Here is a 15,315-nt window from a genome sequence, read left to right as displayed (position 1 = left end):
ACACCATTGAAAGGGTCAAAGGGTTTATAACAACCGATAAGCTCAAGAATTCTTCCTTTTTTCTTTTTGTTTTGTTTTTTTTTTTTTTTTTTTTTTTTTTTTTTTTAAAAAGGAAAGAAAAGAAAAAGCTAGAAACACTTAAAAAGTATTGAATACCTATATGCCACATGGATTGTTGTCTCCCACAAAATCCCCCAAAACTTAGTGCGACAATAAAGGTAAACGCATGGTCCATTGAAAAGATGCTGTCTTGCAGTTGGCGGTGGGAGGAACAAAGGCATATTGGAGGACACAAGCAAAAGGGAGAGGAGAGAGATTGACGTACGTACGTATCTTTCTTCTTGTCTTGTTTTCTCCTTTCTCTTTCTTGTAAGGCCAATTAAGAAATCCATGATATGATATGATATTGATATTGATATGGGTCCAAGCAAGATGAGAAGAGCTCTGGGAGCGGTGAAGGACAAGACGAGCATAGGCCTGGCAAAAGTTGGAGGCAGCGCCTCACTGGCGGACCTTGACGTGGCGATTGTGAAGGCAACAAGACACGATGAGTACCCGGCGGAGGAGAGGCATATTCGTGAGATTCTGAGCTTAACATGCTACTCACGTGCCTACATAAGTGCTTGCGTCAACACCCTCTCCAGGCGCCTCAACAAGACAAGGAATTGGACCGTCGCACTCAAGACGCTTATGTTGATCCAGCGCCTTCTCTCGGAGGGCGATCCTGCATATGAGCAAGAAATATTCTTCTCAACAAGACGCGGGACTCGTCTTCTCAACATGTCGGATTTTCGTGACTCTTCACAATCCAATTCGTGGGACTATTCCTCCTTTGTGCGCACGTATGCACTCTACCTTGATGAACGGCTTGAGTTTCGGATGCAAAGCCGGCGCGGAAAACGTAGTGTGTTTGGATTGGAGGAAGAGGATGAGGAGGCCAACCAGGCTGCAGCCGGTCCAAGAGCCACACCAGTGCGTGAGATGAAAACTGAGCATATCTTTTCAAGGATGCAGCATTTGCAACAGCTCCTTGAGCGCTTCTTAGCATGTCGCCCTACAGGTTTGTTTGTATATCTCTATTCTATCTAATAGCTATATATATATCAATCAACAACAGATGGATGGATCATGGGTGATTAATATATATATATTATGTTAAATGGATGGATGGAGCAGGTGAAGCAAAGAACAACCGGGTTGTGATAGTAGCTCTCTACCCTACTGTGAAAGAGAGTTTCCAAATATATTATGACATGACTGAAATAATGGGTATCTTTATCGACCGTTTCATGGAGCTACAAGTCCACGACTGTGTGAAGGTGCACGAGGTGTTCTGCCGCATCGGCAAGCAGTTTGACGAGCTTGACATGTTGTATAGCTGGTGCAGGACTATTGGCATTGCACGCTCTTCAGAATACCCAGAGCTCGAGAAAATTACCCCGAAGAAACTTGAGGTCATGGATGAGTTCATCCGAGACAAGTCTGCTTTGGCACAAACCATAAAGCATACGTCTATAGAAGAGACGCCCGCGGTGTTGGAAGAGCCTGCAACACCAAATGTCCAAGAAGAAGACATGAATGCGATAAAGGCTCTACCACCACCAGCCCCACAAGCTTTCACTACTTTCTCTGATGATGATGATGAGCAAATTGTCAAACAACAAGAGGGCAATCTGTTGAGCTTAGGAGACGATGCAATGAGAAGCGAAGAACATTCAGATAAACTAGCCTTGGCCTTATTTGATCATCAGGATCATGACGGTGGTGCGTGGGAGACCTTCAATGAAGACGCAGCAGACTGGGAGACGGCATTGGTTGAATCAACTAGCAATCTGTCAGGTCAGAAAGTGGCACTTGCCGCCGGTTTCGATATGTTGTTGCTTGACGGCATGTACAAACAACAGCCTGAGACAAAGGGTGGGAGTGCGAGTAGCGTCGCACTTGGGCCAACTGGAAGGCCACAAACGCTGGCATTGCCAGCAGCGCCAACATCCGCAACCAGCAGTGCAGACCCATTTGCAGCCTCATTAACAGTGGCACCGCCGGCGTATGTGCAAATGTCGGAGATGGAGAAGAAGCAGAAACTGTTGGTGGAAGAACAATTGATGTGGCAGCAGTACGCAAGGGATGGGATGCAAGGGCAGCTTGGAATGGCAAAGATACAGCACCACAATCCCTACAACATGGGAGGTTACACACACAGCTACTGAAGCGCGCTACCTTTCTTTGCAAATTAGGGGTTAAGTTCAATGTGTTTCTTCTTTTTTTCTTTTTCCGATTCCTGTACGTTTAAATATTTGCTAGTGTAAGAGGGAAACATGCATCCATCTCGATCGCTCCTTTTAATTAATCAATAGTTCCAGGAATATTACTACAAAATCCATTTTATATTTTCATCTCCTAATCATCATCATAAAATTTTCCACTTGCTAAATCGGCCATATATGTGTATAACTTGAAAGTATAAAGAATGGTGATGATAACCAAACACTCATAGAGCTAGAATCTTGTTTTTGTATGGGGGATGCATGACTAATAATTAATTAATATAAAATAATGTTATATGTTAATACAATTTACCCAAGTAATACCCATGTCTCCATTTTGTTAATTTTCAATGGTGATGTGCCTTTTAAGGTCACAATTAATTAAATCAAAATTCAATAATGATCAATTCAAAATTTAATGATGATTTTAAAAGTTACATCACGTTTAAAGATAAAAGGGGGACATGAGTACTACATATAGCATTACCGCCGGTTTACCCAAAAACCATCATAAATACTTTATTTATTTCAAACACCTCAAAAAAAGGTATTGCATACCCAATTAATTGCATCTAACATTTGATTATCTATTAATGAATGGCATGCAATTATTTTGGAGCTATTTTCCTTTATAGTAACAAAAACAAATTGAGAACCCTAATACAATATGTACTCTTTTTATAACAGCCGTTCATCTAACAAACCAGCCCATTCTTTCTTTTCTTTTTGGGAAAACTTTCAAAAACTCCCGCTGAAGTTCTATACATTTTGAAATGATAGTTCGAAATTCAAAAACTCTCAATTAAGGGTATCAATATTTCAATTATCTCATTCTGTTATGATTTGCTGTTAAATATTGTCAAAATTCTTAAAATACCCATAATTTTTTATTATAAAAAAATTGTAAAGATTCAGGCCTTTACTTTTTTATTATATATATATATATATATATATATATATATATATATATATATATAAAACATATTTGCAATATTTTTTATTTTTTTATAATTAAAAAAATGGGTATTTTGTGAATTTTAAGATTTAACGTAAAATCCTAACGAAATTGGGTAATTGAAAGATATTGAAAGTTCGATACCCTAAATTGAAAGTTTTTCACGCCCTTCTCCCTACGAATTACAAGGGTAGAATTCCTAAAGGAATAGAAGGGATGTGTATCAAGAGAGACCAAGTTGCCGTGGAGTTATTTGACGATCACATCAAATCTACTTGATGGTATATTGTGACACCCTAGTCGTATATTGAGAAGAGATGATGAAACTGGTGTCCAAAACTCCGATTGGTTGGCTGATGGTTTGATTATGTTTGAATAATATTGTTTGTTCTCTTATTTTCTTATTGAACAATGGGCATAGGGGTGTACAACTAGTTGCGGTATCGTTTATTTTCTCATAAACCCAATCAGCGGTTATACGGTTATCGAACACGGTTATCAACCGGTTTTAATAAATAATTTCAACATTTTTTCTTTAATATAAAACTTCAAATTTGTTAATTCAAAGGAGACACAATGTTCATATTCATAATATATTGTTAATTCAAACTACTACATTGTTAGAACAATTTCTGGTATGTAAACTACACCTTCTTCGAAGCGTGTTAGATCCGGAATACGCTTGTGATGCTTTCCTGATGGCTGCAAAATAGCAAGAGCGTCAAAAGATCGGCTCGTGTCTATGCCGGGGAAACTCTGATGCCTAAGTCAGTTCCTTTAAGAATAATTTTGTAAGGTTTTAGTTTGGTCAATAGCGGCGACCCATAAGTGGCCTCTGTTGACCCTCATTAGCGGCGACTCTATGGTTGCCGCTAATGAGTTTTTAATTATTTTAATACTGTCAATCGCGGCAACCCACAAGTGGCTGATGTTGACCCTCATTAGCGGCGACTCTATGGTCGCCGCTAATGAGTTTTTAATTATTTTTACCCTGTCAATAGCGGCGAACCCTATGTCGCCGCTGTTGACCCTCATTAGCGGCGACTTTATGGTCGCCGCTAATGAGTTTTAAATTTTTTTTTATCCTGTCAATAGCGGCGACCGACCTATGTCGCCGCTATTGAGCCTCATTAGTGGCGACTTTATGGTCACCGCTAATGAGTTTTAAATTTTTTTTAAAAAAACTTTTTTCTTATGTCAATAGCGGCGACTCTATAGTCGCCGCTAATGACCACTAATTAGCGGTGATTCTCAAGAGTCGCCGCTGTTGACCCTCATCAACGGCAACTTTATGCTCGCCGCTGCTTGGGGTATTATTAGCGGCGACAGGAGTTGCCGCTATTGATTATTAATAGCGGCGACCCATGTGAGTCGCCGCTATTGATCCTTAATAGCGGCGACATTTAGTCGCCGCTATTGTTGTTGCTGCTAAATAATTTTTTTTTTTTTTTTTTTTTGTTTTAAGCGTCCACTATTAGTGGCGACTCAAAAATTGCCGCTATTGATGGGTCATTAGCAGCGACTTAAAAATGTCGCCACTAATGACCATAATGCTTGTAGTGAGAAGATTTGATGGAGTTTTACTTCTAAGGATTATTGGGTAAGTGTTTCTTGTATAAATATTATGATTTATTGCTTGTATCACTTGTTCTCATTTAATTGTTTAAAGACCCAATAAGCGTATAATATAAAATAGCGTAATAGATACAAGTGAAGAAATAATAATGAGTTAGTAGACAAAATCAATTAAGGGCTTATGATATTATCTATATATTATTTACTTTACAGCTTTTACATTCGGTCATTTCTTTTATTGTTATTTAAATTTTAATTCATATTCTTGGCGGTCATCCCCGGAATATGAATTCAGTATTTACATTCAGTCATTTCTTTTATTGTCATTTAAATTTTAATTCATATTTTTGGAGGCCATCCCCGAAATATGAATTCAATATTTACATTCAGTCATTTCTTTTATTGTCATTTAAATTTTAATTCATATTTTTGGCGGTCATCCCCAGAATATGAATTCAGTATTTACATTCAGTCATTTCTTTTATTGTCATTTAAATTTTGATTCATACTTTGGTAGGTACAGACCATTGGTCTCATCTCCGAAATATGAGTAATGTTTTATATATATTATTTATAATACTAGTTTGTATTTAGTGATACTGGCCATTAGCCTCGTCACCAAAAATGAATTCAGGCATAAAGCTAGTATAGGTGACTATCTTAGATTAATATAATAAAATGAGTAAGTAAAGATGAAGTGACGGATAATAAATAAATATAAAAAGATGAGGCTCTTTAAACAATGATATTATTGGAGAATGAACTAAGTATTGTTTGTATGTATATATTTATATGCACAAGTGGAGCAGAATACTACACTAAGGAGAGTAAGTATGGATATACTTACTGAGTACTAGCTTTGTTTTATTGTTATAGGAATTCTTATTTTGTCTTATTAATATAATTTTGCAATACAACTGCTGCATAATGTGTTTAATAAAATGGGCTGATAAGATAGCCACCTTAAGAACAAGCTGGGTGGATTGCCGCGAGGAACTGTTGGTATCTCAGTGGATGGAGGTATATAACCGTCCAACAGGCCTAATATATAACTAAGCTAGGACGGTGTAGTTGCCAGCACCAAACAGGTAAACCTCTAAAGTGTGAGGGACATAACGGATGTAAGCGGGTTGAGAGCTCATGACAAGAGGTCTGAAGAAAGATTATCATAAAACACAAACTAATCTGTCATTACGCTGCATTCACAACTCATTCATTATTATATATTTTAGTCTTTAATTTTACATGTTCAAACTAGTCTTTTTAGTCTTTATCTCTAGGAAAATAGATTACTCACTTGTTTGCCTATATAAATATGATAACGTCATCTTTACATAGATCTTGATGCAGGAATAGAAAGTGAGGACGATGGTCCTTTTACTGGTTTTGATGGTTGATAGACCATCTACTGAAGGATTTATGCTTACTCTATGGGGCAAGTCTCATTTATGTTAATCGCTTTTATTATGTATGGTGATGCGTGTAAACTTAATAAATATTACTATGTTAATTTAGGTGCCGTCTGTGGCATATATTTGGTACACCTAGTGTGTACATATATTGTAATGAAAACCATGTTTTTATTTTATTTAATAATATATCACCTCGAAGTATTTCAGTCAGCTCAATTGTGTTGTGTAAGTTATTCTTAGGTCATAGAAAAAGAAAAAAAAAATATACATACTTCGTTGTAAGATTGTATCTTCTAAAGTTGCAGCATCATGACTTCGATATTTGCTAGGTCAAATATCGGGGCGTTACATTCTTCCACTCCTTCTAAATGAAGAATCAACTCCGACTTTATTTGTTTCTTGAATTCTTCTTTTCCTGTTGTCTGTTTGCAGGCACCTGTTTTAAAAGAGAAATGAAGTTTATTGGAACTGGTGGATTCAAGGTTGGGCTCAAACTACAAGACAGAAGAGACTATGGTGACGATCAATGTGGCTCTTTTATGCACTAATGTTTCCCCAACAGTTCGGCCTACCATGTCTGCGGTGGTGAGCATGCTTGAGGGTAGGGCTCTTGTTCCAGAGCTGGTTCCGAATCCAAGTGTCTTAAATGATGAAATGAAAGTGAATGCGTTGTGGGAGCATTTTCAACACATTAAATAACATAATATGTGTAACACTCCTGGTTCGTAAGGGCTAGGTTAGTTAACTTGTTTGACTCAGAGGCGCAAAGAATTACAAGAAAACTTTGAGCACCGCTAATCTAACAAGAGAAATAATCAAAAGAACATTGGAAGCGACTAGGGTCTGTTTGAATTTGTGATTTTAAAATGTGCGATTTGAAAATGTGATTTTTAAAAACGCAGTTAAGCATTTGTCAAAATTACAGCTTTACCTGTAAAATCGTAGTTTAGCTTTTAAAATTGTGCGTTTTCACAAAAGCACCTCATTCCTTGTGATTTGAAAACACAGATTTTAAAAATGACTATTTAAAAAAAAAAACGCAAGCCTAATTAAATGATCAATCACATTGGTTTATGCATATTTGTATGTAAAATTGTTAATCAAAACCCACTTTTATCTAGTTTAGGTAATGAGTTTTAAAAGACATAATACATCTGATTGTCTTTCTTTTTTAAAAAAAAAATTTTTAATTTTTTTTTATTTATATCATTTAAATATTATTTTTTATTTATTTTTATAAAGATTTTATTTTTCCTATTAACTTTTGGAAAAAGAGAGACGTGGAGAGAGAAATAGTAGGAGAAATGTTTTTTTTTTACAAAAAAGAGATGTGGAGAGAGAAATAATATATTAATGAGATGGATGTGTGAACCGTGCCTGCTACATGTAGTGGTGTACTGTTAACAAATGCTAGGGGTGTCAAAAATTACCGGGAAACCGGAACCGGGACCGGAAAACCGGGAAACCGGAAAACCGGAAACCGGGAAACCGGGGACCCGGTTCCGGTTCCGGTTGCAAAAAAAAAAAAAACCGGGACCCCGGTTCCGGTCCCGGTTTTTGGCACCCGGTAAAAACCAGGAAAACCGGAACCGGGTGTTATATATATATATATATATATATATATTCTTTTACCGTTTTATGCAGTGTTTAGGACCTTAGGTAATTAGGTCTCCTTTTCCCCCAAGTCAGTAAGTCCCCTTCACTCCTTCAGCCTTCATCTTCTTTTCTGATTTTTCTCACATCATATATATATTCTTTTACCGTTTTATGCAGTGTTTAGGACCTTAGGTAATTAGGTCTCCTTTTCCCCCAAGTCAGTAAGTCCCCTTCACTCCTTCAGCCTTCATCTTCTTTTCTGATTTTTCTCACATCATGCCGCCAGGCATTTCACTTCTCTCCCCTAAGTCAGTAAGTCCCCTTCACTCCTTCAGCCTTCTTCTCCATTTTCAGATTTTCTCCTCTAGGCTCTAGTCCTCTTCTTCATTTCACTTCACCATTTATTGTTTCCCCCTTTGCATTTCAAACAATATTTCTCACACCCATTCGGATTTAGGTTTATTTTTTAATTATTTGGAACAATCACAATAAAGCCTCTCTAATTTAGACAAAAAGATTAATAGATTTTTTTTTTTTTTTTTTTTTTTTAAAAAAAAATGAGCTAACTTATGCAAAAAAAAAAAAAACTTATTTTAGGCCCAATACCTAAAATAAGCCCCAAAAACTAATTTTCTTCAAAAACCGGTTACCGGACCGGGTAAAACCGGAACCGGCCGGGAACCGGGACCCCGGTTAACCGGGGTCCCGGTTCCGGTTCCGGTTTCCCAAAACCGAGAACCGGGGTACCTCGGTTCCGGTTCCGGTTTTGGCCAAAAACCGGGAAACCGGACCGGGTTGACACCCCTAACAAATGCAACAAGAATGTATTTTGCATTTGAGATGCATAATCCGATGCAGAGGATTTTTAAGTGTTTTGCTTATATATGTATAGATGTTTTCATGAAGGGATGATTTTAACGTAAGAGAGTCTTATTGCAGTTCCTTTCTTGGAAACCGATTAACGGGTTCTATCCCCAAATTGCTGGCAAACATCACAACTCTCAAAAGCTTGTGAGTTCTGATCATCCATTTGTTTCTATCTGTGATTTTTTTTGTTTTTTTTTTTTAGAGTTTTGTAATCGAGGAATAATGCGGTTTTATTATTCGTAGTACGGTGGAGTTCAATCAACTTTCTGGAAATCTACCTCCAGAGCTTGGCCATATGCCTTCCATAGAAAGATTGTAAGACGTTTTTGAATATTCCCTTTTATTACAAGAATCTTATCTCTTTTATTTGGTGCGGGAATTCCTGAGGCTGATGTTGTTGTTGTTGTTGATGATGTTGTTATAGTTTCCTGAGCTCGAATTATTTTAGTGGGGAGCTGCCTGATTCATTTGTAGGGCTGATCACATTGAAGGACTTGTAAGCTACTCTTTCTTTCTTTCCGCATTAAGTTTTTCATCTAAGATTACATATGACGTTTCATTTTTTTTTTTTTAATTCCTTTTGTCCATTCAACGTAATGCAGTCGGATCAGTGACAATCAATTTTCTGGAACGATACCCAATTATATTCAAAACTGGACAAACCTTACAAAATTGTGAGAGCTTTGTTCCTTTTTCTTTTTTATTTGTGTTGAAGGATTTTGTCGTTATTTAGTTATGGTTGTTATGTATTATCCCTCATTAAATCAAAATTTGGTAATAACAGATTGATTCAGGCAAGTGGTTTGAGCGGGCCAATTCCTTCTGGCATTTCTCATTTGGAAAAGCTATTCGACTTTTTAGTATCAACCTTTTATGTCACAACTGTAATTAATTTTTAGATGGAATTACATTTGAATTACTTTATTCTTTGTTGAATTTGATATTCAGGAGAATCAGTGACTTGATTGGATCTGAAGAACCTTTTCCACCACTTAATAATTTGACTCAGTTGAAAAAATTGTAAGTTAAATGTTTCAATGACATGATTTTCCAACGTACCCAATGTTATGGCTACTTAAGTTAACATAGATATTTTTAATTTTCTTATAGAATATTGAGGAGTTGCAATATTACTGGACAGCTACCCGAATATCTCGGGGATAGGACAACGTTGAAAAACTTGTTAGTATAGTATCCACTTTTTCCTCCCTTTTTCTGTTTGCTGGTATTTCAAAAATCCTCTAGAAAATGCTTTTATGCTAATTTATGGATCATTCAGGATTCTTGCATGGCTAAGAATTCATTTTGTTCTCCTTGTGTTGATTGACCTAAACCGACTTAAGAATTCATTTTCTTTTCCGGAGACAAAGTATCTTGAGATTCAACAAAGCCTTCTAGACATTGAACATGATAGTTTTTGACAGGGCCGGTCAACTGTGTTTTTTGGTATACCATGAAATGCTTCAGAAAAATTCTTTTTTATAAGATTTTAAACAAAAACCAAAATCATGACCTCCCTTTCCAACCCACTTGCAACTTAAACCAAGGCCCAGGATCGATCTGAAGATGATTTTTAAGTGATTTAAGAATTGCCTTTTAATTTTGTTTATGACATTCTTTTATAAAAACAACTGTCTTTTCTTGTTTTGACAACTTCAATATGTTGTTTGTTTCTAATATTTTTCAGGAAAGGATTGGTTTTTTAAGGTGCTATTTGTTTTCTAATTCATTTAATTATAAATTTTCCTGTAGAGATCTCAGCTTTAACAAACTCAGTGGAGAAATTCCAAGCAGCTTTGCTGGTCTACAAAAGGCAGATTACATGTATGCATTTTAAATTCTCTGTATATTTTCAAATTACAGAAGCATTTTGTATAGATGAGAGACTGTGATCATTACCACATTAGTGGGGATGAAAAAGTAATAGTTTAATTGTCTGATCTACTAGGCAATCTCAAAATACTGAAGGTTGGCATCCATTTAATGATTTTTACAATTTACTTCCTAGTTAAAGTTGATCCTCTTTCAAAGGAAATATGTAGCTAAGACTCCTACCTCTACTTCCTATAATAGGGATGCCATCTCTTGTAATTTATAATTGTTAATATGAAATCATCCAAAGCATAAATATTCGTTTAATCATTGGATGTGTTAAAGACAAACTACATAACGATACTAAATTGTTAATATTTTATTTTGTTTAGATACTTAACCGGCAACTTGCTAACTGGAGCAGTGCCTGGTTGGATGTTGAATGAAGGGAACAGCATGTAAGCTTCTTTGCCAAATTCTATATATTCAATTTGTTAACAAAAAATGTGGACGTATTTTTTTTGTTTTTTGTTTTTCCTAATCATTGCTAATGAGAATTGTGCCTTGTACGTTGGCTCTCTTCTGGAACTTAATTTACCTTTATGAATCGATTTGTTTTTCTTAAACTGAACAAAATTATCTGTGTATGATAAAACTTGCTCAATTTGATTGGTTTGAATGTCAAATGTGAAGAAACTTCGACGTATTTAATGTAAATCTTTATCATTGGAAAACTGTGAGATGCTTCACTAATCAATTATGAAAATGAGAGAGTGAAGGCATATCAAAGCTTACAAGGATTAAAAGAAATGTATTGCTTACAAGTTTTAATCATTTCCAAGAATTTCTAGTACTCCTGAGAGTTCAGTTCTAAGTGTAGTCTCTTGGATTGTATAGAATGAAGTATGACAACAATAAAATTTGAATATTGTCATCTCTTCCAAGTATAACAAAACATCATGGAAGATAATGGATCATGATACTTCTTTTGTGTCCAGTGATCTTTCATATAACAAATTTACGGATGGAGAATCAAGTTGTGAAACAAGTAGTGTGTAAGACTTTCTTCTAAAAATGTTTGTCTGAATGCAAGCGCTGATGGGCATACTCACTAGGCTTTTCTCTTGTTATTTTCTGCAGGAACTTGTTTGCAAGCTCTTTGACTGGAAATAACTCGTAAGTATCAACTTCATCTATCAAAATCTTTTTATATTAACTTTCTTGTGTGTTGCCTTGATATAAGTAAACACAAATCCAATTTTGATCTTAATAATAACTTGCTTTGGACCTTGATTGTTCCAACAGTGGCCTGGTTTCATGTTTGAGAAGCTCTCCTTGTCCTGATCAAAGTAAGTTTGATCAATTGAAAGTAGTGAATAGATTTTCTTTCTTTCCTTTTTGATGAATATGAATTCTATTTCGCCTACCTATTTTGTTGTTACTAATTTGTTGTTGCTTTTATCCCAGAATCATACAAACTTCATATAAATTGCGGCAGAGATGCAGTAACCATTAATGGAAGTATTGCATATGACGCTGATACAGATCTAGGTGGACCTTCAAAATTCTACAAGAGTCAACAAAACTGGGCATTTAGCAGCACTAGTGACATCATGGATAAATATCAATCTATCGACAAATATATTGTGCAAAGTTCATCTAGTCTCTTTGAACTTTACAAGGAAGCACGCATTTCACCTCTCTCTCTTACTTATTATGCTTTTTGTTTGGGAAATGGAAATTACACAGTAAACCTCCATTTTGCGGAGATAATGTTAACCGATGATAAAAGCTATAGCAGCTTGGGAAGGCGTATATTTGATATTTACATTGAGGTAATTATTACAATATACTTCTACTTTCATCTACTCAAGCAGCTGCTAGCATGAAATGGATGACATAAATGGATTAGAATATTGTAGGGAGAGCGAGTATCGAAGGATTTCAACATTGTAAATGAGGCTGGTGGAGTGGGTAAGGCAATAATAAAAAGTTTTACTGCTGCCGTGACTAATGATACCTTAGAGATCCGTTTCTACTGGGCTGGGAAGGGGACAACTGATATCTCGGTCAAAGGAGTCTATGGTCCTCTTATTTCAGCTATTTTAGTGGATTCTGGTATTTTGATTTGAATCTTTTAATTTTTTGGGAAAAATATAAAAAAGCCCCTCAAACTACCAGTCGTTTTCGATTTAGCCCCTTAATGTTCCAAAAGTAATAAAGTAGCCCCCCAAACTACCAAACTATTGCATTTTGGCCACTCTGTTAGTCAAAACCGTCAGTTTAGAAGGAAACTGCAAAACGACGTCATTTTGTTATGGGTAAGTTACTACAATGCCCTTTTATGAAAAAAAAAATTTGGGAAAAAATATAAAGAGAAAATTACAGTTTACCCCCCCCAAAGTTGACATCGTTTTTCAATTCGAACACCAAAGTTTCAATTTTTGCAATCCACCCCCCCAAAGTTCCAAATTCTTGCAATTTGACCAACTGTATCTAAAACTTCCCAAATTGCCCTTAATTTTTATTTTTTTATTTTTTATAAAAAAAATTTTAAAAAAATTCTGGGCGGCCGTAGCCACCCCTTTGACCATCTGGCCATTTTTGTAGCTCCAAATTTATTTATTTATTTTTTATAAGGGAAAAATATAAAAAAGCCCCCCAAACTACCAGCCGTTTTCGATTTAGCCCCCTAATGTTCCAAAAGTGATAAAGTAGCCCCCTAAACTACCAAACTATTGCATTTTGGCCACTCCGTTAGTCAAAACCGTCAGTTTGGACGGAAACTGCAAAACGACGTCGTTTGTTATAGGTAAGTTACTACAATGCCCTTTTGGGAAAAATATAAAAAAGCCCCCCAAACTACCAGTCGTTTTCATTTTAGCCCCCTAATATTCAGAAAGTGATAAACTAGCCTCCAAACTACCAAACAATTGCAATTTGGCCACTCCGTTATTCATTACCGTCAAATATGATGAAAAATTTAAAACTACATCGTTTTGGCAATGGTAAGTTACCAAAATGCCATTTTTGGAAAAAAAAATATCATATTAAAACAAGCAAGCAAAACGGCGCCGTTTTGCTTGAAATTAGGGTTTCCTTACACTTACCAAAATGATGCCACTTTGGTAAGTGTTAGGAATTAAAAGAAAAAACCCTAGACCCCACGCAGGTGACCCACGAAAAAGCCCCCAACCCCAGTTTATCTTTCTCCCCAAAACCGCCGGCCACCACGTCGTCTATCTCCGACAGCCTGTAAATCTTACCCATACCTCAATCTTTTTATTGTATTTCATGGTATAGCTGTCGGATCGGTGTTGTTTATCTACGAACGTGATTTTTTTGTTTGATTTCTACAATGGGTAAGAATTTTTCGGTGGCGCTTCGTAGCTAGTGGATGGTGTGGCCGGCGGTGATGGATGGTGGTGGCAGGGGCAGTCGTTTTGAGAGAAAGAGAGAGAGGGGCGTTGCGTTTTTTTCACTTGAGGGAGAAGGTTGCCGGAGATAGAACGATGTGGTGGTCGGCGGTTTGGGGGAGAGAGATAAACTAGGGTTGGGGGTTTTTTCTGCGTGGTGTCTAAGGTTTTTTCTTTTTATTCCTAACACTTATCAAAACGGCGTCGTTTTGGTAAGTGTAAGGAAACCCTAATTTCAAGCAAAACGGCGCCATTTAGCGTGCTTGTTTTAATAGGATTTTTTTTTTCTAAAAGGGCATTTTAGTAACTTACCATTGTCAAAACGACGTAGTTTTGAATTTTCCATCATATTTGACAGTAATGACTAACGGAGTAGCCAAATTGCAACTGTTTGGTAGTTAGGGGGCTACTTTATCACTTTCTGAACATTAGGGGGCTAAAATGAAAACGGTTGGTAGTTTGGGGGGCTTTTTTATATTTTTCTCAAAAGGGCATTGTAGTAACTTACCCGTAACAAACGACGTCGTTTTGCAGTTTCCGTCCAAACTGACGGTTTTGACTAACGGAGTGGCCAAAATGCAATAATTTGGTAGTTTGGGGGGCTACTTTATCACTTTTGGAACATTAGGGGGCTAAATCGAAAACGGCTGGTAGTTTGTGGGGCTTTTTTATATTTTTCCCTTTTTTATAAAAAAATAAAAAAATAAAAATTAGGGGCAATATGGAAATTTTGGGATAATATTGGTCGAATTGAAAAAAAATTGAAACTTTGTGGGGGTGGATTGCAAAAATTGAAACTTTGGTGTTCGAATTGAAAAACGCTGTCAACTTTGGGGGGGGGGGTAAACTGTAATTTTTCCAAATATAAAAAAGCCCCCCAAACTACCAGCCATTTTCATTTTAGCCTCCGAATGTTCAGAAAGTGATAAAGTAGCCCTCCAACAAAATGACGTCGTTTTGAATTTTCGTCCAAACTGACGGTTTTGACAAACGGAGTGGCCAAAATGCAATAGTTTGGTAGTTTGTGGGGCTATTTTATCACTTTTGAAACATTAGGGGGCTAAATCGAAAACGGCTGATAGTTTAGGGGGCTTTTTTATATTTTTCCCTTTTTTTTTTTTAATTTTTTTTTTTTATGGTAAAATACATGGATATTTGTCTTCTTTGTCCACTTTTTATGATTTTATTTTTATTTTATATTTTTTTAGTTTGATGTGTACTACTTCAAGAAATGATATTCAAAAATCATAATGATGAATAAGAGAATAAAATCCTTGTCTTGTTAGTTTTCATTGAAGTATTCCTAATTATCAGTTTAGACCTCTCGTTTTCATTAATTACTTTTGGTTGGATGATAATTTCTTGTATCAATTACCTTGAGAATAATTTTAACATTGTAACTCTTATGTTTTTTT

The 15,315-nt window shown here is 36.1% G+C and overlaps 2 protein-coding genes and 1 long non-coding RNA gene across 3 annotated transcripts; all 3 read left to right on the top strand.

Moving 5' to 3' along the window:
• Positions 1-417: 417 nt before the first annotated feature.
• LOC132179703 (putative clathrin assembly protein At1g03050) lies at positions 418-2,278 on the top strand. Its single transcript, XM_059592463.2, has 2 exons — positions 418-1,060; positions 1,177-2,278. Exons 1-2 carry the CDS (start codon positions 418-420, stop codon positions 2,208-2,210), a joined length of 1,677 nt encoding a protein of 558 aa, XP_059448446.1. The 3' UTR covers positions 2,211-2,278.
• A 6,818-nt stretch (positions 2,279-9,096) lies between these two features.
• Positions 9,097-9,528, top strand: LOC148586332 (uncharacterized). The gene is made up of 3 exons (XR_015911937.1): positions 9,097-9,168; positions 9,275-9,346; positions 9,457-9,528. It is a non-coding gene; the product is annotated as an uncharacterized LOC148586332 (long non-coding RNA).
• Positions 9,529-9,567: 39 nt separating this feature from the next.
• Positions 9,568-12,616, top strand: LOC132178083 (putative LRR receptor-like serine/threonine-protein kinase At1g07650; the record flags this gene model as incomplete). Its single annotated transcript, XM_088515568.1, has 9 exons — positions 9,568-9,692; positions 9,783-9,854; positions 10,425-10,496; positions 10,877-10,942; positions 11,483-11,539; positions 11,625-11,660; positions 11,790-11,833; positions 11,952-12,319; positions 12,407-12,616. Coding segments are annotated over 9 exons (1,050 nt in total), but the record flags the coding sequence as incomplete, so codon positions are not given.
• Positions 12,617-15,315: the final 2,699 nt, after the last annotated feature.

Source organism: Corylus avellana, chromosome 4 (genome assembly GCF_965113065.1).
Source record: "Corylus avellana chromosome 4, dhCorAvel1.hap1.2, whole genome shotgun sequence".
Taxonomy (NCBI): Eukaryota; Viridiplantae; Streptophyta; class Magnoliopsida; order Fagales; family Betulaceae; genus Corylus; species Corylus avellana.
This window is presented reverse-complemented; position numbering and strand designations above follow the sequence as displayed.